This window comes from Mchenga conophoros, linkage group LG7 (assembly GCF_057382185.1).
Source record: "Mchenga conophoros isolate Kocher_MC1m ecotype Shallow Benthic linkage group LG7, M_conophoros_male_GT1.1, whole genome shotgun sequence".
NCBI classification, from domain to species: domain Eukaryota; kingdom Metazoa; phylum Chordata; class Actinopteri; order Cichliformes; family Cichlidae; genus Mchenga; species Mchenga conophoros.
The window spans coordinates 51,017,793-51,036,679 of record NC_140532.1 but is presented as its reverse complement, the minus strand read 5'-3'; the positions used below and the strand labels follow the sequence as shown (position 1 = coordinate 51,036,679).

Below are 18,887 nucleotides of genomic sequence, written 5' to 3'. Positions count from 1 at the left end.
CTCCGGCTTCCTCCCACCGTCCAAAGACATGCAGCTTGTGGGGATAGGTTAATTGGAAAATCCAAATTGTCACTAGGTGTGAATGTGCGAGTGAATGTGAGTGTGAATGGTTGTCTGTCCCTTTGTGTTGGCCCTGCGACAGACTGGCGACCTGTCCAGGGTGTACCCTGCCTCTCGCCCTATGACAGCTGGGATAGGCTCCAGTGCCCCCCGCGACCCTGAAAAGGATAAGCGGCAGCGAATGGATGGATGGATGGTTTTTAAGGAAGTACATGATCATAGTAGATAATAAGAGGAAAAAAATCTAATGTGACTAAAATATTGGTCAGGAATTTTAAATCATTATTATTATTATTATTATTAGTAGTAGTAGCATCAAAAGAGGGCAAATATCATCAGTATTCCCAATTGTTCAGGTGATTATTGTCATCATGTAACTGTCCCCTATAAAAGTCCTGAATTTAAAAAGTACAGTTCTTACATACTTTATCTTTATTTTGTCAAAAGATGATATATGCGTCCGTGGTGCTACCACCCTTTAAAAACCTTCAAGACTGATGTTATTTTTTTTTTTTATCGGCCTCACGTGCAAGCGATTATTAGCTAGCATGCTAACACACTAGCACCTACCACAAAATTACAAATCTACTAACATTTAGCTCGATTATAGCACTGCTCGGGTGGATACAGGCATAGTTTAAAGTCAAAAATGTTTTTGTTTCATCATTTGCTGCTCCTTTTAAACTATTTAAAGTAATAAGAAAGAGATGGCGGCACACAAGAGGTAAAAGCTCTGTAGTGATTCAATAGTAAGCCACAAATCTTACAATAACTTTGTATAACAAGTCTGGATAACTTGTTACTTTTTATCCCAAAAGAAAGACATTTTAATTTTTGAAAAAAAGGACATAAATGGGAATCAAAAATTCCTTACACTGCATTTATGATCAGGTTTGTCTTACAGCCTGAAAGTTTGTATTCAAAGTTAAGGCTGTTTCCAATATGAACTCATGCAACCAATTTAAAATAAAATTATAATATTTGAATCATCTAATTTTAAGAGATAAGCCATGATCTTGATATTAACCTCTGTGCAATATTTGTTTCCCTCCCCTGTATAAAATGAGAGTTACGCCTGTGGATGGGTGAGGTACACCAAGCGGAGTTTGTAAATACATTTGGCTAATACAACAGCCAGACAAAGGTTATATGATCACTAATTGTTAAAGCTCTTTTAGAGAAGTATTGATGTTTGTGTGTGAACTTTATAAGCAATTTAGTTTATTTAAATTATGTTAAATTGACTGGCAAATTGTGGTATAATATACAGGTGTTCTGATTATTTTATATAATGTCTTTGATATAAATAAGGTGTACAAAATACCTAAAAAAACAAACAAAAAAACCCCAAACTGTATAGCTCCAAGTTATAGTATTTAACCATAGATATTATAAAGAATAAACACAAAGCAGGTTGTGCCAGAGTTTTATAGTTTTGGATTTACTAATTAGTTTATATTTTGTTTTGTATTTTGGTTTTTAATTCAGTTTAGTTTAGTTTTTACTTTTCATTGCTTGACAATGTTTAGTTTTACTTTTGTTTTTATTAGTGTCAGTGTTAGGTTTAGTCCCTTTTGTATAGAGTGCATATGCCAGATGCAAGATTTAGAATTCTCAGTAGAAGTATCATTGCAATAAAAAACTGAACTTTTTTGAAAGCAGTTGACTCTCAGTCTTTTAGACATCCAAAATTTCAATAAACATGTCTATTAAAGCCTCATCAGCTCAATTATGATAACAAATTTTCCCTCTGTATTAGTATTTTTATTTTAGTTTGTTTGCAAAATTGTTTCAGTGACTTTTAGCTTTTCTTGAAAATCTAGTTTTTATTTTAGTTAAGGAAAATATTTTTCACATCTAGTTTTCATTTTCAGTTCAGCTTTATTTAACTATAATAACCTTGGCATGAGCACCTCCCCTGCAAGTGTGGCATTATTGTATATTGCACACGTATAACCTGAAAGAGACTGGTCATCTATAGTTAATGTGGGAACCTATGTGCTGGAGTAGCATTACCCAGCACCTTGGCACCACTGACTGGTTTGTAAAGACCGCTGCACTCTTCATTGGCTAACAGCTGGTTAATTCCAAGGCATAAGTCACTGAGCTTCTGGCTTCCTGACATTTAGAATGATAAAAATTTGCAAAATGGACACAAATATGACACAAAAGGAATGACTGAGCCCATAAAATCATCAGGAAAGTGTTTACAGGGGTTAGAGCTGAAGGCAGTTTTCCCACAGACTTCTGTAGGACTAAAGTCTTTTTGCAACCACAGCAATTTGCCCCTTGTGGTCAAGAAATAGAAAGCTACGCCCATGTTTAGTTGTTTAATATTCTCAAATAAACCCTTCTGGCTTTGAACATTGTTCAGGAATGATGGCGGGCCAGTAAAGTGTAGGATAGTGAAAAGGCTCAAATTAATCTTAATCAGTAATGAAATTAATTCAAAATGCACTGATACCCCCATATTGGCCCTGCCATTCACCTATTAGCAATTAAGATGACATTTATGTGTTGTGTGAAGGCTAAATGTACAAATATTTCAAAACACTTCAGTTTTTAAAAAAATATATTAAATAATCTGCTTCTTGGACACAAGGTGGAGTAGGCATCTATTCCAAATAAAACAAGTAAAATAACACAAGTAAATATTAAAAAACAAACAAATCCACAGACCACTTGCATTTGTGTTTACCTTAAAATCTTAAAGTCAGTGTATCCCTATAATTAGTTTTGAATGACAGTTCCACTTTTTAAGTGGCTTATAATGGATCTATACAGTATTAGTCACAGTTTATCAAGTCTCCTGTAAGGATAATTTATACCTTAGCCTTTGTAAAGGTTAGCTTAAGAGTACTAAATTATGTTTTGACATTTGACAATTTGGCTCAAATTAATTCATATTTTAACACACAAAGAAATCTCAGATGCAAATTAGGTCAGTTATTCAAGGGGTAAGCAATAGTCTGGGTTCATGCCTTAAATTAATTATTATTATTAATTTCATGCCTTAAATTAATTAAGACAATTGTAGATCATACATGTTTTTGAATGAGTGCATTTTTGGTATTTTAATGTAGGCGGCCCGTTTTTTTTTTTGTTTTTTTTTGTTCATTCAATAATTCTTCTCTATGGACAAAATAGCTCGTCTGCAGATTGCAGCTGGGATTGGTCGTCGCTTCCACTGTCAGGGGACGTTTAAGTGCTGAGCTCCGCTCTCCATTGGCTGGACACGTGTCTGGGCGTTTCACTGTGGGACTGCCCGGTTGTGTCCGGGTAAGATGGCGTTGGAAGAGCAGTGCTCGGCACCACCTCGATGGCGGTCCATATCTTTGACACACGTAGAGTTCCCCGAGGGTACGTACACTTAGCGTCTTTATGTGTCTGCTGAAGCTCTGTCGACACTGGCTGTTGTGTAATTTTTCGGGCAGTGCGTGTTTTGTTGCTGCTGAATGAACACGGCCGTCGGTGTTGCTGCCAAATTGTGAGCTGCTGTAGAACCAGCAACACAGCGGGAAATGTAACCCGGACTGCAAAATTGTGAGACAGCGTCGCATGCGCAGTTTGTCACAATGTCCACAATGAAGGCTAGTTAGCCTGCTAGCTGTCTTTATATCGTCTTCGGTATTTTCTTTCCGCTCTCTGCTAATACGCCGTGTACTGTAACGGTTATTTGGCCAAACTCAAGTATTTAAAAAATAGGAAAAAAAAGGTATGACTACAGTAGAAATAAATTGGTACTCCTCGGAAAGCATTGTAGCTAGCATTGTAGCTAACATACTAGCTAGTCCCATGGCCTGATACTGATCAGTGTGACTGAATCTCATTGCACGTATATGTTTGAGTTGCACCCAATAATGTGCTCTGTTAGTTTAAATATGGCTTAGCTACTTAACCACACCAGCTTCCTTCTTGTAGCCACAGTGTCTTGGTCATCCGGGTTCACTGAGAGACACAACTTGTCACTCCCACCAGTGACTTCTACTGTTTATGTGCCATTTAATATCTGTAATCTGTTAATGTGTTTTAGATGATCTGACGGGACACTTACTGGCCTACATCAGCCTCATCCCTATAGCAATTCTTGTGGGCTTTGTTACACTCATAGTGTTTAAACGGGAACTGCACACGGTGAGTCCTGCACATGTACTTGACAAAGTTGTGGTTTTAGAAAGGGCACAATATTTAAAAGTCCGCCTGTGAAACTGTCAATTGTCTCACAGGAACTTGATCAGCATTGTCAGACAGGGCAGAAGTATGCAAACACTCATGCATTGCCTTTTTTTTTTTTTTTTCTCATAAAACTAGATTTCCTTCTTTGGAGGGCTTCTCCTGAATGAAGGAGTGAACTGGCTGCTGAAGCACATTCTCAGAGAGCCGCGCCCATGCGCAGGTGGGTGAAGGAACAAGTTTTTTCTTTTTTATGTATAGCAGGTTGGGTTGGGCAAGCATTACAAAAATGTAACGGTAGCTAGAGTTCATCTTCTGCTATCAACCACAATATCTATTCAGGCGCACAGCACTGAAACCTGAGACTACAAATTTATCTTGCTATTATCTCTTTATCTCCGAACTGTGTGATGATGGCATCAAGATGATTCGAGAGCCCCAATTTAATATAAAAATTGGCTTATAGCATCTATTTTTTTTTTTCGTCCAAAATTTTTTTGTTTTGTCAAATATTGAATTAGAGCTAAATAGAAGTACCTGTAGAAAATGCCGATATCCACTTCAGCTTTATGAGTAGTTTTATTCTTTTACTAAACCCAAAACAGTGCCTGCACTGGATACGCTGATCAGCCACAACACAAAAACCACTGGTCACCTCATTAAATGGAGAATATTGGGCTGATGGCGTTTCTCTTTAGTTTGTAGTTGCAGTCCACCTAACATGCCACTCCTGCCTTATCCTCTTGGTGAAAGTACTCAGTTTGAGGCTACATAATAGATGTGGCCCAGTGGCTACACCCATCTTTTATTTTGTCCTAACCTCACTACTTGACAAAAACTCCTCAGGAACATAATAATAGGCCATATCCAGCCTCCAAATGTCCCAGGATTCTATCATCATCATTTGCTGGAATAACTGGAAAAAGCTCACTAAAAGACCCCACCCCACAGCACCCAGGGGATCATCTGCCATTGACCCAGAAATCCTGTGCCAATGCTCCATCTGTTTAAGAGTGGGACGTACACATTGTTAGACACATGGTATTATACTTTTGGTTGATGAATACTTCATTGAAGGGGAGAAACGTTTTATTGGCTGATAATAATGGCTTTGTTTTCTTTTGTTTTTTTCCCCTCTTCTTCCAGGTTTTTGGACAAGAGCATTTAATTGTTTTCTTTATGCATGATTAAAAAAAAAACTGAATAATTTTTGGGTTTTGTTTGTCATAGCCGAACTGTTGTAAATAAAACCAATATTGTAAATTAATGTTTATAAGATTCTGTTGTCTCTCTGCAGGGGCTCACACAACCGTGCACACAGAGTATGGGATGCCCTCCAGTCATTCCCAGCTTATCTGGTTCTTTGTTGTTTACTTCTTTCTTTTCCTTTATTTAAGGTGAGTTATTTTGTTGTTGTGTGGGGAAGTTTAATGATAGAAACATAGTTGTGAAATAATTCAAATTGCAGCAGCTACTTGACAAAGTGAATTTAGTCTAGCAGTAGGACTAATGCAAACATGCAATGTGTATTGTGTGCATCTCAAACAAGCATTTCATTTCTAGTTTTCATCTGGTGCTCAGTTTGGTTATTTGAGGTCATTACAAGAATGGTTTGGGCTATCAGTAATTATTCCACCTTAACTTTAAAATGTGCCAAACTGCTGTATATTATTATTTATTCTTTTTCCCCGTCAGAATGCATCAAACGAACAATGCTCGATGTGTGGACCTTCTGTGGAGACACATACTGTCCATTATCCTCTTGGGCATAGCCTTATCAGTGTCATACAGCAGGTAAAATCCAATCCCTATCCTCTGCACATATCCCAGATCATTGCTAAAATCTGAAGTTCATAGAAGAGTACTCTAACAAACAGTAATATTAGTACTTGTTTTACTAAAGTTGACCCTCATTATATAGGTTTTATGCATGCACTGTACACCACATCCTTGCCCTTTTTCTTATTAACTGTTTTCTTGGCCCTTGTTATGATAAACAGGAAGGTTGTTTTATTTATTTATTTATTTTTGCTGGTTCAGGAGGTTCCCAGCATGTTATGTGATCATTTGTGACACTAGACTACATGCCTGTACTCTGTTTACAGATGCCCATTCAAGTCTGCACTTTCATGAGCCATCTTTATTTGTTGAGTATGTTTAGGACTTTAGTCCATTCATGACTGTTCAGTAGAGTTACAGAGTGAAGCTGCTTCCCTCGCAGGTGATCTTTGGGGGGGAGGGAGAAACGCGTTATTTCAACAGAAGTCGATTTAAAGTCAAGGAAGTTTTGACCTGAATTGGCAACCATTACTGATGTGATGGGGACGCAGAGCTCAGTGGTTCTGTATTGGCATTTCTGCCAGAAATTGCATAAGCAACACTCGATATACTTGTATATTCTTATAGTGCTTTTTATGTTCTCTTTTCTATAAATAATTGAGATATTGACCTTTTTTTTTTTTTATTATTATTATTTTTTTAATTAGATGGTGGCAATTATTTGATGAAATGAAGGACTTAAGTTAACTGTCTCAACTTGTGAAGCATGAATGTCAGTAGTGGGTGTAAAACTCAGAGATGACATTTGACCAGGCTGCTCACACTTTGCAAAGAACTTGATTTCCTTTGTAACAGCATCACTTTTGCTGAGCCGATAACACTTTGAAATGGTTTAAAATGCATTTTGATTTTTTTTTTCTTCTTTTCTCTTACTTACTTACTCATTCTTCAGAGTCTATTTGTTGTATCACACCTGGAGCCAGGTTTTCTACGGTGGAGTGGCCGGTAGTACGATTGGCATAATCTGGTTCTTTATTACACAAGAGGTGCTGACACCAATATTCCCCAAAATAGCTGCATGGTAAGTAGTTCTCTCATTTTCTGCTTCCTTCATGTGTCACAGGGGAGGGCAACTCATCCTCTGCCTGAGTTGCATGAAAATGGTCTAGTATCTATTGTCTAATGTTCATATTTTTCTTTCTTTTAAACAATTCACAGGCCAATATCAGAGTACTTCCTGGTACGAGACACAAGCCTGATCCCAAACATCTTGTGGTTTGAGTACACAGTGACCAGATCAGAGGCACGGTAAGATACTGTGGTGGTGGTAATGGCATTTCACTCGCTTTTCTACATCTGTGATTATCGAGGCCTGACTAAAACACTTGGTGATGGTAGCAGCTAACATGTTGGCAAGCCAGGAATAATTCGTTGCTAATTAGACGTGACACATTTAGAGGTCTTCCTGTTTTCTTTCTACTGTGCCGTTAACTGAATGAAAATTTGACAGGAGTGTTGTTCAGCACTTTCAAAGCTAAGTTCAACTTCAGTAGCGCTGAGAGCTTGAGACAAAAATATTCATGTCACGTAGCTCCCTGCTTAGCAAGACCGTTGATCCATTGAAATGTTTGGTGCTTTAAATATGACTGGGTCTCCTAATATTTTGAGTTTGCTAATTTTCTTTTTTTTTTTTTTCTTTTTTTTTTTCTTTTTTCCTTCCAGGAACAGACAACGAAAGCTTGGAACAAAAGTTCAGTGATCTACAAAGTTCATTTGTGAAACTGAGTTTAGGACCACACGTGCACACAGATACATTCCCATTTACAGACGCAAACAAATGTTCACTCAACCCCTTCCCCCCCCCAACCAAAAAATGGCATAAAAAGTAAACACAAAAACGACACTGGAGAACCATCATCTGGACTGACGTGGTTGCAAAGGAGTAAAGGGCAAAAAAACAAACAAACACAAAAAAAATATTTACAGGTGGCAGGAGTGCCTGGACCTGGCCCGGAGCCTACAGCCTGAGCAAGTCCGTCCCCACGCCTCTCCTCCTTGTACAGCTTGCCTAAAAATGCTCTTCAGTGCATGCAAGACTGTGTAAGAGGCATACTATTTAATGATAGATTAATATATATATTTTAACTATAAACTCGCGCTGACAGTAACGGTGTGTTGCAAGAGCTTCAAGGGGCCAATTACAGGAGCCTTTGCTCAAGTTTCAAACAGATTGATGGGCGTCATTGCAGCATGTACTTAGTGATTCCTTTTTTTTTTTTTTTTTTTCTTCCCTTTAAAAGAAATATTCTGATGGATACTATAGCTGGTGGGGTGGGTGGGTTGATTATGGCTTTGTTAGGGGTGATGTGGAGTCGACCATTTTTCATTGTTATAGACTAGAGAATGAACAGTTTCTAAAATTGGTTATGATGTAGTATAAATATGAAATTGCACTTTGTTAAATTTACAAGTTAAAATAGGACTAACACTAGTTAAGTATCATGAATGACCTTCCCTGTCTTTTTCCCTCATTGGGTTTTGCTTTGTGTCTCTGCCAGTCCTCATAATAATGATATTAGACTCCAAAGCTGATCTGTAAGCAGTGTAAATTTAATGAACCTTCTGAACTAACAAGCTATAAGTTATGGTTTCTGTTCATATCAACCTTTAAGTGGCACAGCAGTGGGTTTGAGTTATTCTTTTGTTGTTGAACACACTTTGGACCGAGGTGTTTTGTTAATGCCTCTTGCATAGTAGCAGCCTGGGAACAGAATTCTGGGATTTGTAATTTTTTTTTTCTTTTTTTTTCAGCAAGTTTCAGGTCTTTTCTGCAGTTGCGGAGACCCTTTTTAAAATTTTCCTTCTCCCCACTTTTCCCAACACAACATTCCATATCAGATAGTGAGAAAATGAGTGCTGAGGGTGGACTTTTTTTTTTTTTTTTTTTCTTTTCTCTCAAGACAGGAAAAAATCCTCAGGTCAGTAGCAGCATGTGATTATGCTTATTCCTCAAAGCCTGCGGCAGCTGATGTTGGAAGCTGTCAAGTGAGCGCCGAAGCTGATTTTTAAGTGTCACCATTAGCTCCACAAAGGGAAGTAGATCTATAGTTTGTTTTGGGTTTTTTTTTTTTTTTTTTTTTTTTCTCGTATCTTGGTTTTTTTTCCATGTGTAACCTATATCAGGCTGAATAAAAATGTGTTTATGTACAAGTGATGGTCAAATGTCTTACTTTGAAATATAGTGACACCTTGTAATGGCTAACACATTCACTTGACTAGCAAAAGGTTGCTGGTTTGATTCCAGCCCTTTGGGGTTGAGTTAGGAAGGGCAAGGCCAGTGTGAAGTTGCCAAATCAAACATGAACAGCTACCTGCTGTAGTGACCCCACTGTGACCATGGATCAGTGGAAAATGGTTTCATTGCTTACATATAAAATTTTACTTTGTAGCATATTTATTGAGCCAATACGGCACTTAAACAATAAGACAAACACTACTCTGTTTAAAAGAAAAAAAAATGCATTAAAAAAAAGTTCAGCTTGGTTATAATTTACAATTTGGACTGCTACATCTTTTCCAGCATTCTCAGAAAAAAAACAAAAAAAAACATCCTCACTTTTTCCAGTGGCCCTGAACCTCTTCTGTAGCCTACAAAGTTTTACCAGAATTTACTCAAAACTTTTCAAGCTATTGTGTTTGCAGACATAATGACACACATGCAAATGATGCCAAAGGCATAACCTTGGCTGAAGCTATTACAAGCAATGACACACACAGTACGTGTTATTGCAAATTTTGCTAGGAAAATGTTAAATGTGCAGTGATTTATTGAAATTTGCAAACATACATGGAAATGCAGCAAACAAGGCAAAAACAGTTTGCACATTTCCAGCAAGTCTGAAAGTCAATATTTGGTACGACCGTCTTTATTCTCCAACATAGCCTGAGCTCTCTTGGGCAACTTTTTTTCAGCTTTGTTTCGTCTTAAGGAATAGTTTTCCAGGTTTCTTGTTGGACATTCAAAGCTTTTCTTTTGATTTTGTCTACCTTTTGTTCTTTTCTCTGTTAAGATGGTCCTGCATTGCTTTAATAATGTTGGGGTCCATGCTCTGGGGAGGCCAATCTGTGACCAGTGGTGGTCCATTGTGTCGCTTCTATCCAGCTATTCTGTTACTGTTTTAGCAGTGTGCTTGGGATCATTGTCATGCTGTAAAATGAAGCCAGTCCTGATGACATGCTTCTCAGATTTTATTGCTGGATAGATTAAAATCTGACAGTACTGATATATTTATTTATGAGTCGATCAGTTTTGAAAGCATCCTTGACACTATCATCAGTGTCATCACTCTAACATGTTCAAACGAATCACTTGTTTCCCCAGTCCCCCTTACTCTGCTGTAAAATGACAGTGAAACGTTGTTGTGGAAAATATGTTAAAATTCAGTTTTTTGCTTCATTTGCCAGACTGGGGAATTTAAACATGCACCGTATGTTAACACGATATGACCCAGTGTTGGTGACAAATCCATGCATCCGTCTGTTTAGTTGAAACAACGAACAAGCTCTCTGTCTTGTTAAGGGAACTTCATGCACTTCTCTTCCTCTATTCCCCAAAGTGACTGCTGAACACTGCTGAGAAAATACTTCAGGCATATCCTCACGACTTGCACGGCTCAAAAGAAACGTCTGCCCTATTTAAACGACCCATTCCATTTTTGATTCACTTTTCAGGTCCTACCTCAGGCTATCCCCAAACACCCATCGGGAACAAGAATAGCCTAAATTATGAAGACTGCAGTCTATTTCTGTTCCTTCAAGCTATTACTTCTGTGTTGCACTGTTCAGTTAAGCAGCAAGCACTCCTGAAGAAAAACTCTTTGGATGTGATTCAGAGGAATGGCTCAGAGCTGTTTGGTCAGTCTCCACTCCAAATATGTCAGATGTTTAATTCTGGTTCTTCATAGTTCATCAAAAAATGAAGGCATCAAACTCTTGAATTAAGAGTCACAGAGGTATCTTGAACTTAAAGAAATGTAAATCAAAACAGAAACCTCTCGGCACTATTGTTATCAACTCAGCCAGACTTCTGTTTTTTAAGCGGTTAATAATGTTAAACGTGTGACCAGCTATCTCAAACAGGAGAAAGATAAAATAGTTTCTTTTAGGAAGAAAAAGCTGGTTGGGCCTATTTATTAAAGGGGAAATGAGATGATGCAAAATAATTATTCATCTTAAGTTTAAGTTTGTTTCCTGTTTTGCTTTTAAAAACTCACCATCTCCAATTCCTGCCCTTGTGTACTTTTCCAGCACTCCCACCTTTGCGTATTTAGTCTACATGTTCACTTTTTTACCACAACTACTTCTTGTCAGATGCCCTGCCTTTGTACTGACAGGATCATCAAACTGTTTATTAAACCACATTGAAAGTAATGATTGAGTTTTAAACTTTTTTCATCCTACTAAACCCTTCTATTGAGTTCATATTTGTCCAGCCAACCTGCTGAAGTTCAAACAGAACATCAAAATGGACAAGAAAGGTGATTTAAGTGGTTGTTCAAACCCGACCAGCTGGTGTGAGTTTTTCAGAAAGTGCTGATCTGCTGGGATTTCCCCACAAAACAACCTTGCCAAAAAACAAAAAAAGCTAAAAGAGATGAGATGTTTCCAAGTCCACAGATCTCAAACTCAGTGGGAGGGAGTTCCAGAGTTTGGGGGGTTACTGATGCAAAGGCTTATCCCGTTCTCATCCTTGTATGACGTACAGCCAGCAGGCCCTGATTACATCACCTCAGGGACCTGTTGGGGATGCATTGATGAAAAAGTTCACTGATGTATGTCAGTGCTTGTCCATCCAGAGCTCTAAAAGTCAAAACCAGAATCTTAAAGTTGACCCCGAAGTAATAGGATACTCCGTGTATCAACCATTTGCGACAGCTTGTTTTGATACTTCTTAAATTTGACATTTGTTTTTATATTAAAACATGTTTTAAGAGCTCTTAAGAAGGCTTCTGCTCTTTGTGCAGACAATAATCAACATGAAATTTCTTCTATAGACCACTCTGTAAATATCCTCTGTTGTTCCCTCTGACGTTGCAAAACCATTATGCACCACTGTCACATCGGTTGACGTGTTCATCAGCCTAAACATGAACATTGTTGTAAATCCTACATACAGCATCCTGCCGCTGTGAATACTTGCATCGCCAAAAATGTATCAGTCCACAGATGAAAATAGTCCCAAACAAATGCATTATTTAGTCCTGCTAAAAACTACAATGCCCAGCATATTCATGGAGAACAAATGGCTTCAGACTAATGCATTTCCAGCCTTTTTGTTTGTTTGTTTTTTTGGGGGTGCGGGGGGTGGATTCTGCGCACCTACTGATGTGCGCTTTAATTAGTTCCCCGGAGAACAAATTAAATTGCTAATCAAACAGCAGCCCCAGTTAGATTAGTAAGCAGCTGTGTAATTCAGCTCCTCCACAGTGGAATGATTTGTTGGGATCTTGTGTGCCATGTTAATCGCTTAACGGCTGGCTGATATGTATAAATGGTACGTACCGATTTCAGCGAGGCTTTGTATTGTGTCGTGTTAGCCTGGCATTTTGCTTTTGTAATGGCAGCTAATGACACGTGTGAGTTGTGCCAACCTGTGGCTGTGCGAAACCGAGACAAACAAAATGTCAAGCTCCTCATTCCTGTACAAATGACGTAATCACATGGTGGCGTGCTCGGAAGCATAAATATTATTTGTATGCACAATCTGAACATGATAAAAAAAAAAAAGGGGGGGACAGAGAATAAATCAAGTTTACTGGTTGTATTTTACAAGCTTATTTGTATTTGTCCCCTGATTTGGTTTCTTTCTCCTTTAAAAGCTAACCAGGCTTCTGTGAATAAAGGGCTGCCTCAACATTTATTACAACAAACACAATGGCTATCTTTCTAAGTTGACATTTCTGTAAGATTTTTACTTTCAGACAAGTTACATTTGTGCCAGCAGACACTGGCAAGAATTACAGTGTGTAATCTCACTGGAGGTTGGCAGCAACTTTGAGTGTGTTCTGTCTTGGCAATGGAAGCTGTTCAACATCTCTGTTCAGATTTAAAGAAATCAAGAAGCTTATAAAGGCTCCTTTCCCTTTCTGCAGTATTTACATGGTAAGAGTCGTACCATGATTTGACACAGTGATTCCAAAGAGTCTTCAGACAGTTAAATTATCAGCAAATTTCAGTGAAGTCCACAAGGCTTATTATTATCCTTAATTTGCTACATAAACTGTGTAAAACAAGCATTTACAACCAGTCTACATAAGTGATGTCCTACTGAAATAAATCGCCCCTTTAAAATACCGGCGACCACCAGTGCTACCCCTCAGCCTCCTCGTAGACGTGCCTATGGAATCAATTTCAAAATCCTCTTGACCTCCGACCTTGAACTTGAGGTCAAGGTCACTGTAGATCCCATCAGGGCGGATTTACTGTGGTGGCATGAGGTGGCCACCCCTAGTGCCACCCTAATTTTGCATATGGCAGTGTTGTTTATGAATATAAGCTAGCGTTAACACTTAACGCTACAATTAACACTGAATATGATTTCTAAAACTGAATATATACATATTGTAACTCCCCTTCTTTGAAAAATGGTTTACTCGAAACTTCAAAATGGCACAAGGATAAGTGTTATTAACCCAATAAATCAAAATGAGGTTTACATTTTTGGTGAAAAATACACAATTTTGTTCATGACAGAGTAGATTTCTGACTTTCTTCTGTCAATTTAAGCACGTAACACTTAAAAAAAAAAAAAGTATGTCCAACGCCGCCCATCTGGTGGGGTGATGTCAATACCCTAAACTAAGTGCTTTCTATCTAACATTCACACTGCAATGAACACACTGAGAGCAACTCAGGGTTTAGTATCCTTCCCAAGGATACTTTGGCTGGAGCAGTCAGCTTTCCAATTAGTAGAAGACCTGCTGTACCTACTGAGCCACAGCTGCCCCAGAAAGTGAGGCAAGTTAGATTAACTTATTTGTTTTTAGTAAGAATTACTTAAGGTTGATGCAGTCATTTGAAAAAAAGTTTTCACAGGGCTTAAAAAAGCTTGTAAAATCACCATAAACAGCAATAAACGTGCAGTGTTTGTTTTCTGTATGAATTTATCAGTCACTTACATTGTTATGGAGGGATTTTGGACCACTCTTCCTTAAAATATTGCGTTGGCTTGTTGATGCACAGCTCTCTTAGGGTCCTTCTACGGCATTTCAGTCAGGTCTATGTCTGGACTTTGACTCTGCCATTGCAGCACCTCGATTCTTTTCTTTTTCAGCAGTTCTGTTGTAGATTTGCTTTGTACCACTGTGCTCGATAGTTGGTTTGAAGTGCTGGTGCTAAGTTGAGATGTTCGGTTGTCTCCAAATGTAGTGCTGAGCATCATCCCCAAACATCTTCACTTTGGTCTCATTTGTATGCTGCACTGTCAGTGAACTTTAACATGCCGACTCAGCATTATAGAGCCTGAGATGTAAGCTTTTAGGCTTTTTGCCAGCTTCTCGACATTGCACAGTCTGAACATGGGGTGAATTTGCTGGGACATCCACTCCTGGTAAGATTATGGCATTGTGTGAACACACACTTGAATGCTCCAGACCTGGATTCTGCTTTTATAGCAGAGCTTACACTTCCTGATCAGGTGCATTTGATTAGCAGCGCCTAGTTGCTACTTACCCTCTTAGTTCTGATGAAAGCAATCAGGATGTAATTAGTTTTGTATCAGCTGTAGCACTGGTATCACTGGTATGAACCCAAGAGTGTAACGAGGCAAAGAAGCTCTACTTAATTACAAGTTAAATGAACGTCAAAATGAGTTTATTAAATGGTAGTTAAATCAGTGTTCCTGTCCCTGTGTGGTGTGGGGCACCCAAATACAAGAAAATCTTTACATTATATACAAAATGTAGATATTATGTTTAAGTTAATGTTATTTTTTCTCTCTCGAGGCATGCAGTGAGTTTACATTTTTAAATAATAAATAAAGGTAAGTGAATTTGTCACAGAAAGACAACTTTCTGAAAGGCAACAGCATAAATTTAGAAGAACATATCTACTGAGAATTGGACGATCTTGGAACTGGATAGTAGAATGAAACTGCAAAAAATGGCAAAGACAAGTGAAGTATGCTCAGAGAAAAGGTCAAACACAGAGAAGGCTACTCTCTTTGTCAGCAAAAAAACAAAAAGAAAAAACTTTTTCTATCCTCCACAGATGGGAATATTGTCAAGGACTGAAAACAGGCATACCCAGAAATACCAACAGCAGATTGGAGCACAATCTGAGTGAAGCATGAAAGACCGCTTTGGAGATGAACAAAATGTCCTACTAAAACCTAATGTACTCACAGTTTTATGATCAACAAGGAATAAATAATGATGTTCATGCAAAGAATCATAGCAACACTTTAACCCTATATTCATATTATAGTTATAGGAAGAATGAATTAGCAGCAAAATTATATATATATATATATATATATATATATATATATAATAATTATTAGACACTCAAACTGCAATATTTATTGAAGCCAAATACTTTATCTTCATCTTGAACATCAATCCCAAATACATCTTGTTGCTGGATATTTTTGGTTTAGAACAGTGTGGTATCTTCCTTTAAAAAAAGTAAAATCATTTGCTTAGATGTCTGATTGCCAAATAAATTAAATTCAGTTATTGAAGTTAGTGTGTCTCATTGTATTGAAACTTTGTATCCTCATATTGGGAAATGTTGACTTTATTGTGTTATGCTGTGAAAGAACCCGATGACTGCATATGTGGACCCCCATTACTTAGAGATGTGTGACTGCTATGGAACAAAGTAATAACTTCCTGCTCATAGAAGAAGCTTAGTATATATACTTATTAGGTTCAGCAAATCACAAATGGCTAGGAGAAATTAAAAATGGATTGCAAACAGGAGCTCGGGTTTAAGGATATTAAAAACAGGATTCAGTCTCTAGGAAAAATGGAAATAATGATTTTTAGTATATTTAGTATGTTTTCCTCTATTTGCATACCTAATGAAGGTAATTTTCAGCATTTAGATAACATATGCTCTAACTACAACTATAATTCAGTCTACATGCTATGATGGAACAAACCTATGTATTCTGTATGCTTTATATTTGACTTTACTGTTGAATGAGTACCACTAGATGGCACCCAGCGCACATTGGCAGTGAGCAGGTTGCCGTCACACACACAAAGATAGTACAGGTTTATTGGAACTCACCACCAATCAAAACACAAACACTGCACCAATTTGCACCTGCTGTGTGGCACAGTTAAATTAAATAAAACACAATGGAAAAAGAAAAACCCCCAAAACAAAATACAACAAAAAGGACAGTGGAAGTGTTTTTGGGAGAGGTTGATGTGACAGAACAGCTGTGAAGAATTGCACTTACACACTTAAAAGAAGCAAAGGATTCATTGGTGTTGTGACAGAGAAAAAGCTGCAAGTTAATGTGTGTTTTAATCATGTGATTCATATAATACTGTATGTACGTTTGACATTAGCCATTTACTATTAGCTTGTCACGTTATTGTCTTCCAAAAACCACTCCCACTGTGTTTTCCAAGTTGTTGTTTTTTGTGTGCTTTTGACGCATTTTTCATTTGCTGATGTTTTTTGAAAAAAAAAAAAATGCAGTGGATATGACCTTTCAGGGCCACTGTATTTTATGCTTCAGATTTGTTGAGTGAAATCCCATTTAATACTCTGTCTCTGTGCATTGCACTTGCACAGTTCTGAAATTTGCTTGTAAACTATATTTGCTAACAATAGCTGATAAGAACTCCAGCCTCTCATCTAAATATGGTAACTTGTAGCTCCCAAATACTAACACAGCATCCTCCAAAATGCTAAAGAAAAAGGGAATTCCAAAATCACTGGGTGATGGCTCTGTCCATCTTTGATATATAGTCCAGATACCACAACAAGACTGATATCACCTTAAAAAATCTAAGTGTTTCACAAAATACTTTGGCAGTATACTTGCTCGTTTCCTCACACGGATTTCTTTTTCTCCTTTTCTTGTTCAATAGTGTTTAATATGTTGGGAGCGACTGTCTTAATCCTAGCTCACTGGGTTCATTGATTAAGTCATAAGTCAGTTGATATACAGCCAGTGCATGAGAAATACAGTATGAGAAAATATGGCGAAAGTTCACCCTCACGTTGATTTGATTTGATTATCCTGATTTTGTTTCCAGTTTGTGGATGACAACAACACAACTCTCGGTTTTATTTTTCAAACAGAAGATCTTGCAGGTGTATAAATTCTTGCTGTACTGCACACCGAGAAGCTATGGGCAGACACAACACTTGTGGAGCACTGGAACACATAATACAACCAAAACCACTGTGCATCACTGGATACAGGAAACTCCCAACAACCTGCTGTTTTGAGCATCCTGGTGTCCAGCCCTCACAATATGATTTTCACATTTTGCCTATTTTTCTGCTTCCGGCACATTGAACTGTTCACTTCCTGCCTGTTTGGTCCAAGTCCTTGATAGGTAGGATATGAGCAGATAAACAATGTTATTCTTTCCACTTTCAGCAGCTTTAATGTTGTTGGAGAACTATTTGACCAGTCTACCTGATCAAACTGGAGCTAATTTTGACTTACTGGGCATTTTAGTGTCTAGTGGTGCAAATTCTTCTATAGCTGAATGAAAAAGAAAGTTAGTGTTAAAAAAGTTAGTTGGTAAAAAGAAAGCGAAAAATGAAGATTCAACAGCATCTTGAACCATCTTTAGCAGCAATAGCATGCAGTATTTGTTTTCTGTATGACTTTATGAGTATTTTTCATTATTGTGTAGAAATTTCAGTTCACGGAGGTGAAGGCATTCATTTAAATACAGCCGTCCTAAGGTTCCACCACAGCATTTCAATCAGATTGGAGTCTGGGGGATTGTAAGATCTTGATTCTTGTCTTTTTCAGCAATTCTGTTGCAGACAGTCTGATCTTGGAATGAGTTTCTGGGAATGTCCACTCCTGGGAAGATTGTGGTATTTGGGTTAACACACATCTGAATGCATCAAGCCAGCAAACTGCAAAAACCTTTGCTTTTACAGAGCTGCTCGTACTTATTGATGATGAATTAATCAAATAATTAGATTAGCAGTACCTGGCTGCTACTAACCTTCTTATTTTGTATGGAAGCAGTCGGGATATAATTAGTTTTATATCAAGGATAACACTGGTATCAGATTGCTGTAAGTCACATCATCTCAAAAGTGTAACAAAGTAATTGAGCTCAACTCAATCTGATGTAAATGAACTTGGCTTATTTATTTATTTGTAAAAAATACATTCAGAAAATATCACATGAATGACTTTATTCATATATTCATTTGTTCCCCATTTAAGTGGGCAGAGGTCCCTGTGTGGTGAATGGGGGACCTTAATCTAAGAGAATCTTAAAATTACATACAAAATGTAAATACTTAATTCCTATGGAGGCAGTAAGGATGTACTCTGTTTTTTCCACAGGACCACACAGAGTCCAGGGAGAAATTTCATTTTCACACGAGTGTATTTATTAAAGAAATTTCTCTAGCTGTTAGCTCTACCTGTTAAATAGAGCTGTAAAAACTTCATTTCGTGCAGTCAAAATCATCTGTCATATGCATCGCTGGCTATTCAGCCTGCTTTAATTAAATGTGATTTAAGCAGGCTGGGGAGTTATTTCTAAGAAGATAGACTATGGCATGTTGCTGCACTAAAATTATGATAACTGATTTGCAATTAAATACCGGAGAGAATGTTTTACAGCTCTAATGCATTTTTTTTACATGCAATACAA

The 18,887-nt window shown here is 37.7% G+C and overlaps 1 protein-coding gene across 1 annotated transcript; it reads left to right on the top strand.

Moving 5' to 3' along the window:
• The first annotated feature begins 3,267 nt into the window (after positions 1-3,267).
• Positions 3,268-9,222, top strand: dolpp1 (dolichyldiphosphatase 1). The gene is made up of 8 exons (XM_085280020.1): positions 3,268-3,420; positions 4,094-4,194; positions 4,372-4,456; positions 5,531-5,630; positions 5,929-6,027; positions 6,965-7,093; positions 7,231-7,320; positions 7,735-9,222. Exons 1-8 carry the CDS (start codon positions 3,345-3,347, stop codon positions 7,769-7,771), a joined length of 717 nt encoding a protein of 238 aa, XP_085136146.1. The 5' UTR covers positions 3,268-3,344; the 3' UTR covers positions 7,772-9,222.
• Positions 9,223-18,887: the final 9,665 nt, after the last annotated feature.